The 13,192-nt window shown below is 41.8% G+C and overlaps 1 protein-coding gene across 8 annotated transcripts in view; it reads right to left on the bottom strand.

Moving 5' to 3' along the window:
* Positions 1–13,192, bottom strand: part of Sncaip (synuclein, alpha interacting protein (synphilin)) — a 148,125-nt gene that overhangs the window by 57,638 nt on the left and 77,295 nt on the right. For all 8 annotated transcript variants that reach the window (NM_001199151.1, NM_026408.4, XM_030250578.1 and 5 more), the window contains exon 3: positions 6,787–6,859. In NM_001199151.1, the coding sequence (NP_001186080.1) occupies positions 6,787–6,859 (73 nt within the window). The remainder of the gene's footprint in view (positions 1–6,786; positions 6,860–13,192) is intronic.

Genomic DNA, 13,192 nt, shown 5'->3' with positions numbered 1-13,192 from the left:
TTGATTTCAAGGACTGTTGGGACTGCAGAAGGAGTTCAAGGTCAGCTTGCATAATTTAGACTTCTACTCAAAATACAAAGAAAGGGAAGGTTGGGGATAAAACCCAGTGGCAGCGAAGGAGCCTAGTATGTGGAAGGCTCTGCTTTCAGCCCTCAGCACTGCTATGTGCTGTCCCCACATTTACACACACAAAGGGAGAAGAAAGAAGGAATCCTCAAACATTCCAAGAGGAGAAAAAGTCCAGGGAGCTAGACATAATATGGCTTGTTGTAGGAGGTGTTGGTATAATTCAGACCTTCACGGTCTCATCTGGAAATCTTTGGTTATGAAGTACTTAGTAGGTAGTTGGTGGCATGTGTCTAAATGATAATAGTTTTAAGATAATTGAGTTAAACAAAACATTATTACATTAACCCATCTGTTTAGTGGTATGTAGTCCATGAGGTTAACAGAAAAAAAAATAAAGTTATGTATGTGGCTCACTTTATATTTCTACTGGATAATAATGGTCTAGGGAGTCAGGTATTGGGACCTAAGGTTTCTTTGTTGGTGAAAGGAGAAACCCTGATACAATTTGAATGATTGATGTGGCAAGAAAGCCAAATGCTGGAGAAATGTCATCAGGGAAGCTTGCTGGTCCAGTAGCAAATTACTCCAGGTCTCCCATGGCCACAGGAAAAGTCCCATTCTACAGCTCTTGACCAAGGGAGGGACATACATGGCAGACAATGAAGTTTTGAAGAGACTGTTATGTCCAGTGAAGAACAATGGGTTGGATTCCAAGTGTCTTAGGTAAACTTTTTTTTTTTGAATGCATAAATCCATAGCCTGGGACCAAGTTTGTAAACTGTAGGTTCAGAACCTGGGTCTGGAGTGAGGCTTGAAAGCCTGTACTGATTCAACCCTAGGAATGCTGCAAGTACTTGTGTTGGTCCTGTACCACACTGAGAGAATGAGATTCTAGGATTCGACTACCTGAATAGTTCTTAGATGAATGAATCTCTCTCCTCATCCCTCTGCCTCGGGGAGGGAAGCCTCAGAGCTTCACATATCCCATGCTTGCTTGAATCTCTACTTCCCAAGTACTAGTTAGCATTGCAAGCTTGCACTAGTTTATTTTGAACCCAGAACTTCATACATGCTAGGCAAGAACATTACCAACTGAGTTATATTTCCATTCTCGTCTCTACCAGAGTAGAGGAAGTATGCAGACACAGATTGAGATGGGAAGACAGACAGCATCTAACACTGGACAAAAGAGTAGGAGAACTGGAGGATGCCAGAGATGTACTGAAGCTTACAAAGAACATCTTCCAACACACACAGTTTTGCACTGGGTTAGGAAGGTGTGCTGGGTGTTGCGCCTCCTGAGGAGAAAGTCTCTGCAGGGCTACACTCTTTTAAGAGAATTTCTGCATGTGCACAGAATTAGTTCCTGTCCCTCCCTGTCTGTCCAGAGATTTTCTTTGTCCTTCTGTTTTCCTGTCCTTCCTCGATGCTTATTTTCCTGCATTCATTTCTACCAAGAACAACTTCTAATGACCAGTCTGGTGGACAGGAGTTCCTAGACTCCAATACAAATAAACCAAGTGACTTGGACAGTGGGAGCATCTCCACTTTTACAGGAACATTCTGTGGTCCACTTACAATGTTGGCATGCATGCAAAGTCTGCAAGCAACAAAAAAAGCATCAGGTGAAATTGTCCTTATACTACAATCTAAAAAAGAATCTGAGGGGAAAAACAAAAGAAATTTGAAAAATACAATTGTTTGAGTGGCAAGATTAATTATAGTTTTATTTAATTTTCATATGTTTTAAAATGACAGATCATATCATGTTTATAAATTTGTATTTATGATTATAAATATTTAGTTTAAAAGAAAAAAATTGCTCGTTTGTTTGTTTATTTAAAGAGTCTCACTGTGAAGCCCAGGGTGACTCTAAAGTCATGAACCTTCTAACCCAGCCTCCTGAGTCCTTGAATCATAACCATGCCTCGCTAAAACAATTAGTTGAGGTGAAGAACACTCACTTGCTTACAACGTTTTACTGTTGTTAAATAAGCTGAAGTGTTCATTTCCCGTTTTTTAAAAAGATTTTTAGTTTTAAAATTATGTATATGCCTGGGTGTCTGTGGGAAAAGCATGTGTATTTGAGTGCAGTTGCTCACTGAGGCCAAATGAGGGCATCAAACCCTTTGGAGCTGGAGTCATGGACCACTTTGAACACCCCAAGGTGGTGCTGGGCACTGAACTCAGGTCCTTGGCAAGAGAAGTTCTTGTTCCTAACTACTGAGCTATCATTCCAGCCCCTGACGTAATTGAGAGTTTAGAAAGTCCGTTCCTCTATTCTCTGGAGTCTACTTTATGTGACATCATGGGAAATGGATTAATCTGTAGACTTTTTAAAATTAAAACTGCCAAGCTAACTTTCACTTTCATGCTTGGAGCATTAAACCTTAACATAAATTGAAAACAGGAGGTTTATATATTTAGAAACATTAACTATGTCATAGCAATGTCTACAGGATACATTTGATGCCAATTTATTATTTTAGGTGATGGCTAAACGCTTTGAAAATCTTCAAACACCATGAAAGTGTTTGTTTTCATAGCTTTGGGATTTGTCACAAAATTTTGCAGAAGCAGGGTCTAAAAATATAGCAAATTTGCAATGCGTTTAAATACATACAAGTGAGTTTTACAAGAAACCAAGTTTTAGAAGAAAGAGTTTCTCTTATTCGATGTCACACAAGCAACAATTCATATTATCTGATCATTGGAATTCTTTCAGAATCTACTCTTTCAGAGCTATTGGCTGTATTTTTAATCACTGTTGCACAACTGAGGTTCCTAACCTGAGTGCATTTAAGTTCTTAAATATGAAGCTGAATTAGTATTTATTTGCCTTCCTGAACAAGGGAAGTGTACAGTGAGATTAGCAGATACATATTTTGAAAGAATCACAGGACATTTGCAGCAGCATGGATTTGAAACAAATGTGTATTTGGATATCTAATTAACTTACAAAAAAAAACCCTCCAAGTCAATGAAATTGGATATTTTCTTGAATACCGTATGTTGTCCTTATGCATTTCTATGCTCATTTGAAGACAACCTTAGAGCTAACACTCACTGGCTTGGAGTCACAGATATTGGGCAGGAAATGCATGCAAATGTTCCACAAATTTCTTGTCTTATTAGATGTGAACACTTCGCACCAACTTCCCTTGCTAACCCTTGCCTTCCTTACACTACTTGATATCCAAGGTTCCTTGAACTAAATTACCCCTCAGTTGACTCTGAGCCACAGGGGTCCCCAGAGACAGGGGAGCGGGTTTCAGAGTCACTCGCTGACTCAAGGATTTGGGGCAAATTATTAATAACAAGTCTCTCTCCTCATTAGAGACTTGGAATGGACAACATTAGAACGGACAGCATACTGGTCCTTCCTCAGACTTATTTTGTGGAGAAGATAAGTGTCACTGAAGATTTGGTACAATGTCTAGAATTAGGAATCTCTAAGGAATAACTCAGAAACCTTAGTAGCACCTCATGGCTCCAGCCCACCAGAGGTAGATGTCTAATTATTCCTGTTAGGAAAAAAACAAGAGTCCAGTAAGGATTGAGTCCTTTGGCTGAGAGAAGAGCATTCTGGGGTAGACTCTCAGGCTGTGATGAGCTGGTAGGTGTTAAAGCACAGCTCAGAAGCCTCGGACAGCACTGACAGTAGCCATGCTTGCAGCACAGTGCAAACCATCTCAGGTGCAGGGATGGAGGGAGATGAGCCTTGGGTTATATGTCTGTTGAGTGCTTTAAAGGCTACATCCAGGGCTACTATTATACACAGCAGAACACTCAAAAAACAAAACAAGACAAGACAAGACAAAACAAAAACAAAAACAGGCAGAAGGGCTTCAGGCTGGCTGGAAAACAAGAACTAAAACACAGCTACAATATAGAAAGCCCTGTGCTCAGACACACTTCTGGTCCCAGGCCATTTGAGTTACTGATGGTCAGTCTGTGAGAGGATTTTACAAAACCTGGAATCCTGCTATACTGTAAACGGCGCTCCCTAGGGGAGTCTGGCCTCGCCATCTCCCAGCCTCTCCAGCTGTTTATTAGTTTGATCACCATTAAGCAGCCACACTGACTTTCTTCCCTTCATGCTTCATAGTAATTGGCTAAATTTGGATCACAGAGTGGGCATTGTTTGTTCCTTCATTTTCAGCCAGCAAAGAGCTGGCTTTCACATGGCTGGGTCCCTCTCTAAGATATTGTCTCAGTTGTCAAGTTGATGTGACTTAGGATAATCTGGGAACCAGTCTCTGGCACATTTGTGAGGGGGTTCCCGTGTTAGGTTAATTAAGGTCGGAAGACTTATCGTAACTGCTGGGGTGGCTCCATACTCTGGGGTGAGGTCCTGGAATGAACGAAAATGAGAAGCAAGCTACGCGCACCCACAGTCATATCTCCCTACTTCTTGTCAGTGCACATCAGGTGATCAGCTGCCCCGACTTCCGTGTCACGGTAGACTGTATACTCAAACTGAGAACCAAAATACCCTACCCCTGAAGTTGTCAAGTATTTTGTCTCAGCAATAAGCTTTCTAACTAACGTACTCCCTGGGCTCCTAAACATGCTTCCCATTGAGGCCCCACAAGTTGTTCTGTCAGAGTGGTTCTCAACCTTCCTAATGCTGCGACTCTTTAATTATCTCATGCTGTAGTGACCCCCAACCAAAAAACTATTTTGTTGCTACTTCATAACGGTAATTTTCCTGCTGTTACGAATCATAGTGTAAATATCTGATATACAGTATATCTGTTATGTGACCCCTGTGAAAGGGTCTTGACCCACAGGTTGAGAGACTATCACTTTGGCCCATGTTGTCTTACTCTTGCCTACTTGTAGGTTTGTGTGTCCTCTGATCCTCTGTCTGTCACTCCATCCAGATATAAGCTTCATGAATACAGGAACTTCTGTATTGTTTTCTGTTTGTTTGTTTGCTTGAACTTGCCATGTTCTCCGTGCTTAGGTCAAAGACCACTCAACACACATTACTGATTAAATAAATGCATGGACCAATGGGAATATTTGCTGAAGGACTTCCTAGCACAGAGATAGCTAGGAACACCTGACAATCCTCCCCAAACAGAAAATGGCCAGTAAATTGGATTAATGTTAAGAGAAATACGGAGTGTTTCCAATGACCGAGGCTTTAGGAAAGGCTTTCCCAGTGGAGCACTCTATTCCAAAGACGATGTAGACTTTTCTCAGTGGCCATGGTGATTTCTGCTCCTATCTGTTTGAAAAGGTAGATATTCACGACCATTTTCAAAGAAACTTCTTTGTGGTTGACAAAAGAAAGACCGAGTGGAAGGGTTGGTTCCACATGTGGCTGTTGAACAAAATTGTTGCTTTAAGGAGATAAGTCCTCAAAGAAATTAGAGCCAAAAATCCCCTGTCCAACTCAGCATAGACTTGTCTCTTATTAAAAATAACATCTTTGTACATTCTTTGAAAACTTTATTTATTTACAGAATATATTTCAATCATATCCATCCACCACTTCCTCCCTTCAAGTCCCCACAATACTCTTTATCTCATCACCTCCCAAGTTTATGTCCTCTCTCTTTCAATAGTTTAGAGCAAATGAAAACATTTCATTTGAATTTAAAGCTCACTCCTGGGATGTTTCTGACTCACTTTCATATATTATCAATGCGTGTACGTGTGTGTGTGTGTGTGTGCGCGCGCACACACACACACACACACACACACACACACACACACAGAAATAAACAAACCAGTAAACGCATTATTGCTTGCTGTCTCTTCGAAGCAGAAATGTCAAAGCAAAACAAATGGTCCAGTGGAGAAAGTTAGTTTTCCAAGTCCTTTCAGTTGGAAATTCAGAATTCTAGTAGCTGTACTGGAAAGACACTTCTATTTATTTTTAAACATCGTGTGCACAATTTAAGGATTATCTTAAGTTTCCTGCCAACCATGTTTCTCAACCCTGGTGCGCCTATTAGGAGAGGTTCAGTTTGGCAAAGTTAATGGTGACGCCTTTGAGTAATTATGTAGAACAAAATAACGAACACCATTTCTTAGTTTAATATCATTCCCATCAATATACTTTTTATTTTCATTTTTTTTTGTCCATCACAGACAGAAAATCAGAGCGATTTAATTTGATTTACAGGGAGGAAAACAACTCTAAATGTACTTTTTTCAATCGGGTGACGGGGCAAAGAGAAAAGGCTAGCCAGCTGGTTTTCATCTATCTGCCATAATTCTCTGTTTAGTTTACACTATTAAACTCCAGCGCCTTGCTTTCATCTTAACTGTTATGGTATGCATTATTGCAGATTCTAGCATGTCTCATCCTGATAGGGTTTCAGACTTTGGCAAAACACCATCCCTCACATTGGTCATTGCCGTATGGGTAGTAAATGCATCCAGCATTTTTTCGTTGGCGCCTGCATCATTATGTCTTTGCCACCACTGCTTTCTTGACTTTTCGGCAAATCACTGTCGATACTGCAGTTTGAAGCGATCAAGAGGATCTGTGTCGATTTGTACACAGCCAGGTCCTTGTTAGGACCTCCTGTTCCTGTAGATGACCTCACATCTGTTTGTTTGAAGGTGCCAGGGAGGTACCGGGAGCAGAGAAACCATCAGGAGAAAGCAGCAGAATTTGAGAGCAATGAAAACCAGGGAATCTGCTTTCCAGAGGCTTTTCAACCCTTGGGGACCAGAGGAGTGAGGGGTCTGACCTACCTGATCTGTCTTCGTTTTGTGAGTCACATCTTCTGCACAGTGCTGGGATGGTCTTGAGAGAGGTGACTGAATACTGAATAAGGAGAGAGAGGAAAGAGGGTGTAAAACAGACATTTAAAATAAAAGCATTCATTCAAATCATCACAATAAATAAATGAAACAGAACACAAGGAGTGAGACTTGAGTACAAGATGAACATTCAGGAAGTGGATCTCACTGTAATCTAACAGCACCCAAAGCTCTGCCTGCAAGCACCTCAGCAGACACAGGTTAGAAGGAAGCCTGGCAGCTCTTATTAATGGACAGAGCAAGACGCATCCAACAGATTCTGTCTCTCATCATTTCTAACTGCAAGATGTCAGAATTACTGAATCTTGAATATTTCCAGGATTTGTTTCCTAAACCCTCTGAGTTAGCTACAGGAGAGGAAAGCCTGGAGAAGGAACTTTTGGCTTCCTCAACATCCAGAGTAAAGGAGACATGCCTGGGCTGGTATGGACCACAGTACCCAAAAGTCCAAAGCTGGGGCAGGAGAGATGGATCAGTGGTTAAGGGCATTTATTGTTCTTGCAGAGGAGGCTGGTTCAGTTGCCAGCGCTCTCATGGTGGACCACAACTATCTGGAGCTTCAGTTCCAGGGAGCCCAATGTCCTCTTTTGGTCTCTGCAGCTACGAGATACTCTCCTGCAATGCATATCCTCACACATACAAACTAAATACATCTTTTTAGATCCCAACAGTTACCACGTGCTGCAGATTTTACTATGCCTATAGTCTCCGTGGCAAACATACTGAGGTTATGTTATAAAAAGCAAGAGGAGCAAAGGTCTGTTGGAAAGCTCTCCTCTTCCAGAGACAGATTAGTGTGGACGGAAAGACACCGCCTTTTAGTCTCTGTCCCTGTTTCAGTCCAGGGCTGGCCATCAAGATAACAAATTATGCCACTGGAGACCCAAAAATCAGGAGAGCTAAAACAAATGTAAATCAATAGCCATGACTCATGGGATCTCCATTTGTACCTATCAATCCATCTTGAGAGAGGGTATTTTCAAACAAAATAAGGAGGATGAATAGAATAGAATAGAATAGAATAGAATAGAATAGAATAGAATAGAATAGAACAGAACAGAATGAGGCCTTTAATCAAAGCTTAAGTCAGAGACTATCTTCAGTCCTGCTCACATTTTAATCCATAAAATACAATTAGCTCAAAATAGTTTGCCCTGTATCTCTAGGAACAACAGGCACATATCATGAATTACTTCTCCACTGCAAAATCTGAGGCAGCTGAGGAAAAAAAAATACTTTAATCTAAAAGAAAAATGACCAGGGGAAAGCCATTAGGCTTATTCTGGCATCACAAGTAAGGACTGTATAATTAGAATGCATTTTTCAATGCAAAGGTACTTTAGTTGGGGTGATGTTGATAGATAGACCTCCTGGGCTCCCACAGAAACACCAGCAAAGCAAGACAGAGGGAGTAGGCACTAGCCGCCATTGTCAGTTTGCCAACTGCTTATCACAAACAAATTAAATCTCCAGTATTTCTAAATGAAAAATGAAATCTCAGAAGACTAATTAGAGAAATTATTCTTACCTGTCTGATGCAATAACATCCTGTTTATGTAGCCATTCCTCAGAGACTACAGGTGCTTTGGCAAATATACTACACACTGGGGTGGGGGTGGGGGGGGAGAGGGGAGAGTCTTAAACCAGAACTGAACCTGCAGACAGTTTTTCCTTCTACTACATCATGCGCACGCGCTCTCATGTGTGTGCGTGTGCGTGCACGTGTGCGTAGGAAGGTTAGGGATAATTTATATGGAGAAGCTTCATCTTGTTCATCTTGGTAGTCACAAGGCACCTTATATTCCTCACCAAGCATGAGCTCTCAAAGGAATCTGGTAGCTTTTTGAAACCAGCTGGTACAGGTTATCTAATTACACAGTCTATAATTCAATTAAAATTAGACCTTTGTTTAGGTTGCTGTACCCCATGAAATACCCTTTGGCAAAGACTCACCATCTCTCCTGTTTTTTGCCTCACTCCACCTTCAACCCAGGTCTCTCTCTTTCCCCCTCTGTCTCCCTCTTCCTTACCCCCTCTCTCTTCCTCTCTCGCTTCCTCTTTCTCCTCTCCTCACGTCTCTCGCTTCCTTTTGGCCTCCTCCTCAAGACAACGTTAAGAGAGAGAGTTGATTGATTATATTTAAATATGGGCAACAATACATTCAGCCAGGGTTTCTCGTTGGGCTTAAAAGATATACACTCCATTAAAACAGGTGAACTGCTGTCTGCGTTCCAGAAACATGTATCCTAACCATCACCTGAAAGACAGATTCACATCCCAGCTTTATCAGCTGAAGTCCCAGTTTTTCCTCTTTGGCTGCTAAGTGGAGAGTGAGCTGTAGTTTGCTTAGGTTGCTTGGCTGGTGTGTAGAGAGAGAATAACAGCAGAAGCTAGGCATGAGGTCACACACCTGTCATCCTAGCACCTGGGTGGCAGAGGCAGGCAATATCTGAGGTCTCATCCAGGCTAATCTCTCTGTATAGAAAGTTATAAACCAGCCAGGGTATGACACACTGAGATACTGCCTTAAAACACAATAGCAGCAGCAGCAGCAGCAACAACAACAACAACTACAAAAACCCCAAACAAACCAATCAAGCAGCTGTCCAACAATCAAAACCAAAATAGGAAAATAGAATCAGGGAGGGTGACATATGGGCTGTGGCTTTGCCCATGGTGAAAAAAGCACAGTGTGTGTGTGTGTGTGTGTGTGTGTGTGTGTGTGTGTGTGTGTAAGCACACATTTGAATTCTTCACATCACAACCACTAAGAAGTAATGACCCTGAAGACAGAGTGATGAGTTACTCCTGGGAATAGGAATAAAAAACACAGAAAACTAAGAGAAAAAAAATTAGTGTCAGCTAGAGAATTATGTAGTTTGGGGGAATTCTCAGAATGCATGGAATGTCGTATTCAGCTGTGAAATTGTCTATGCATTCAACAAATCTTTCATTTTTTATAAAGACCCAATAAGAGAGTAATTTGAGGATTTATTTCTGCAAATACCAACACTGCAAGGGAAGACTTAATGCAATAGAGTGATTTAGAGATGGCTACGTCGTGGTTGGGGGAAATGCAGAGGAAACGTGTGATTTACAAAAGCAACACACATTTTTATTTTTGCATATTTGAGACTGAGCTCATGACCCAGCATGTCTCTCTTACAAGAGTGCATTGTGCTACCATCTGGGAGCTGGAGTGGAAGGCTTCCCAGACTCATGTCCCAATTCACAGGACAGATGGCCTTCTATAAGGAACTGTCAGATGGCCAACCTAACTCATTCATAGGGCAGTTACTGGTAGTAACTCCTGCCACTTAGACTGAACAAACCAAGACCAATGTGTCTTCCATCTGCTTATCCTCCAACCCAGACTGTGTAGCCTGTTGTCTCCATACTGTTATCTATCCCTGGGTGATGCAAAGGAGAGAGGGCTTTCAGTTATCGGAGAGGCGTTTGCTTTCCTTTTTACTATTTTCTCCTAACATCGTCCTTTCCTTGAATCTTTCCAGAGGTTAGTGGCTGGAGAAACTGCTCCTTTGATTAAATCTTTACTACTCCTCTGTCTCAAGAACTCCTGGAAAGGCTGACCAATTTCCCCAGCTGCTTCAATGGTCCTGCGGAACACAATCTACTTCCTCTGTTTCTTTAATGCTGGGGTCCTTCTTATCCAAGATCCTTCTCCTATGAAGTGCCACTGTCCCATAAAGTCAGCATATGCTCTGCCTTCTCCTGGAAGCCCCAGGTCAGCCCTTACTGATGTTTCTCTTTTCTGCTCTCAGTAAACGTCTGTAGTGTCTTTACCTTGGCTCCTTCCTGTTGAACTAGCAGTTCCCGTATGCAAAGGAGCGAAAGGACAATATCTTTGACTTGAGTATACACATGGCAGCTAGGGGCAATTAACTACCTGAAATAGCAACATGTACACATCCAAGGCATGATCCTGTAATATTTAAACGTTTAGAAACTTTAAAGTTTAGGTAGTTAATAGGGATTTCTTCTGAGCATTCATATTGGCATTAGAATTTATCAGCTTTCTTTAGTTCAAATTTTACTCGAGCATGTCTCTGTTTGAAACCCTTCAGTGACTCTGCAGGATGTACGTAGGACTGACCATGGCCTTAGTATGGCATACAATCAGCCTTACTGTTTACATGCATTCACTTCTTGCAGCAGCAGCACATGTCTTATAGTCCCCCACCTATTGGTTTTCTTGTGTCTTTATGAATGCTACTCTGTCTACCCAGAATGCCATTCCTCCCTCCCACTGCAACAGGAAAACACTCTTTCATTCTTCCAGCCTTGCCTGGCTATCATCTCCGTAATATCCCAGCTGACTCTCCCAGACAGAATGAATGTCAGCATTCAAAGCATGCTCTCTGGACCAGTAGCATCATGCCTTCCAGGAATTCCTTGGACAATAGATTTTTTTGGAACCATTCTAGAGCTACTGAATCTGGTATGCTTATGTTGGGTCCATCCATTGGCTTATCACAAGGCATCCAGATAATTCAGCACCTATCAGAATCCATGAAGGTTCATCTTAATTGTACACATGGCATTCTGTCTCCATATTTATATAAATGCTTTCATTGTTTCTTTAGGTGGTAGAAGATATTTTTCTTACCTAAGATACTAGGCGCTTATTGAACTGTATTAAATGAATTCTTCTGAGTAGCCCATGGCTTTAGTAGCCATGATAACCACAGTTAATATTTATATAAAAGTAATATTAGGAAAACCTTTATTATAAATCTAGCAAAGCAGTCACAGCCCATTCAAAAGAGCAAAATTCTCACTTTATCAACATGACTGCTGGCAGTTGTCCTTTTGTGTAAGGGACAGAGATGTAGAGCCAGAGGATCTGGATTTATGCCATGGCTCCCATGTTTATTATCTCTATGGTTCTGGACAAATAAATTGTTTTGTATCTCAAGAGCTAGGTTTCCTTATCTGTAGGACACAGGTACCTACATGAGATAACGAAGCTGGAGTTATTTTGAAAAATGATAAATGATTGTAAAATGTCTCATCTTTCTAGCATTTTTTTTTGTGAGACTTTCCTTCCTCTTCTTTATTACTGCCAGGACTCTAAATTCAGGAGAACAAGAGAGGTGCAGGAATGAGATGGGGCTGGAAACTCAAAGGACTTTGCATCAGCCTACTTCTCTACCTTATGGGACTCCTCTTAACTCTTTCCTTGCTCAACAGAGTTTGAAGATAAGGGTGGACACTGAAAGTTTGCTTCTCAAACTGCCGTTGTGTGGTGACAGACAACCCTATACGGCCACAATGTCAGTTTATCCCTTTGCCATATAGAACAGTTTGAACATGCATAGGGTCCAGAAAGACAGAATATGACTTCTACATTGCTCCATGGGAATCTCTGACCACCCTAGCTATTGTTCAGGACTGAAAAACGTTGGCCTTTTTAGTCCTGCAAACTGAAGCCAGTTAGGTGAGCAAGCAGACATCACTCAAGTGGTAATGAGCCACCAAAAAGAAAAACATGTCCCAAGCACATTTTCAAGCTAGAGATTTTTAAATAACAAAGGTTCTGTTACGTTTCCAGGGACGGGGATGGGAAATGAGTGGTCCATTTAAACTATCACAAGATTTATGGCTTCTCAGAGCATCCCAGAATTCAGGCAGGTACTTCAGGCAGCCACAGGGCAGAACCACAGCCTTCTACATAAGCAAAGCGCTTGCAAAAGCAGCCACAGAGCTAAAGAGAGATTTTTTGAGCTTAACACTGTTTTCTTTTTTGTAAAATGTTGTCCTGTTCAAAGGCCTGCCTACCAATGGAGAAGCATGTCTTGACTCCACATAACTCTGAAGATATGGCACAGACATTCATTCCTGCATGACTACCCTTTGCTCCCGTTTCTCAGGGCTCTTGCCCTGCCCGGACCTCTGTTCTCCGCTTCCCAACCCCTCCCTCAGCACAGGCTCTCTCCTTGGACTCTACAAAGTGAATAAGCAGCCCCCTCATGTCAGGACGCTCCTCCTCCCTCAACTGCCAAAGCTTTCCTGCTCTTGGGCTCCTCAGCCTCCTCCTCAGAAAGACTTGCTTTGGGTCTTGTCTCTGCTTCTTTATTGCTTCATTTACTGTTGCTGCTTCATGGAGTGGTACTTAGTATGGCCACCAAAGAGTGTTAGGGGGGAAACTCTGTGGATACAGAACTTGACAGTGAACATTTTCTTGGGTTTTGTTTTAATTTCTCTTTTGGCTTTTCTCTTCTCCCCCTTCATTTCTGAAAATTCATTTTCCCTTCCTTCCTTCCTTCCTTCCTTCCTTCCTTCCTTCCTTCCTTCCTTCCTCCCTCCCTCCCTCTCT

Source organism: Mus musculus, chromosome 18 (genome assembly GCF_000001635.26).
Source record: "Mus musculus strain C57BL/6J chromosome 18, GRCm38.p6 C57BL/6J".
Lineage (NCBI taxonomy): Eukaryota > Metazoa > Chordata > Mammalia > Rodentia > Muridae > Mus > Mus musculus.
The sequence above is the reverse complement of the archived record's forward strand: the minus strand, read 5'-3'. Positions and strand labels throughout refer to the sequence as shown.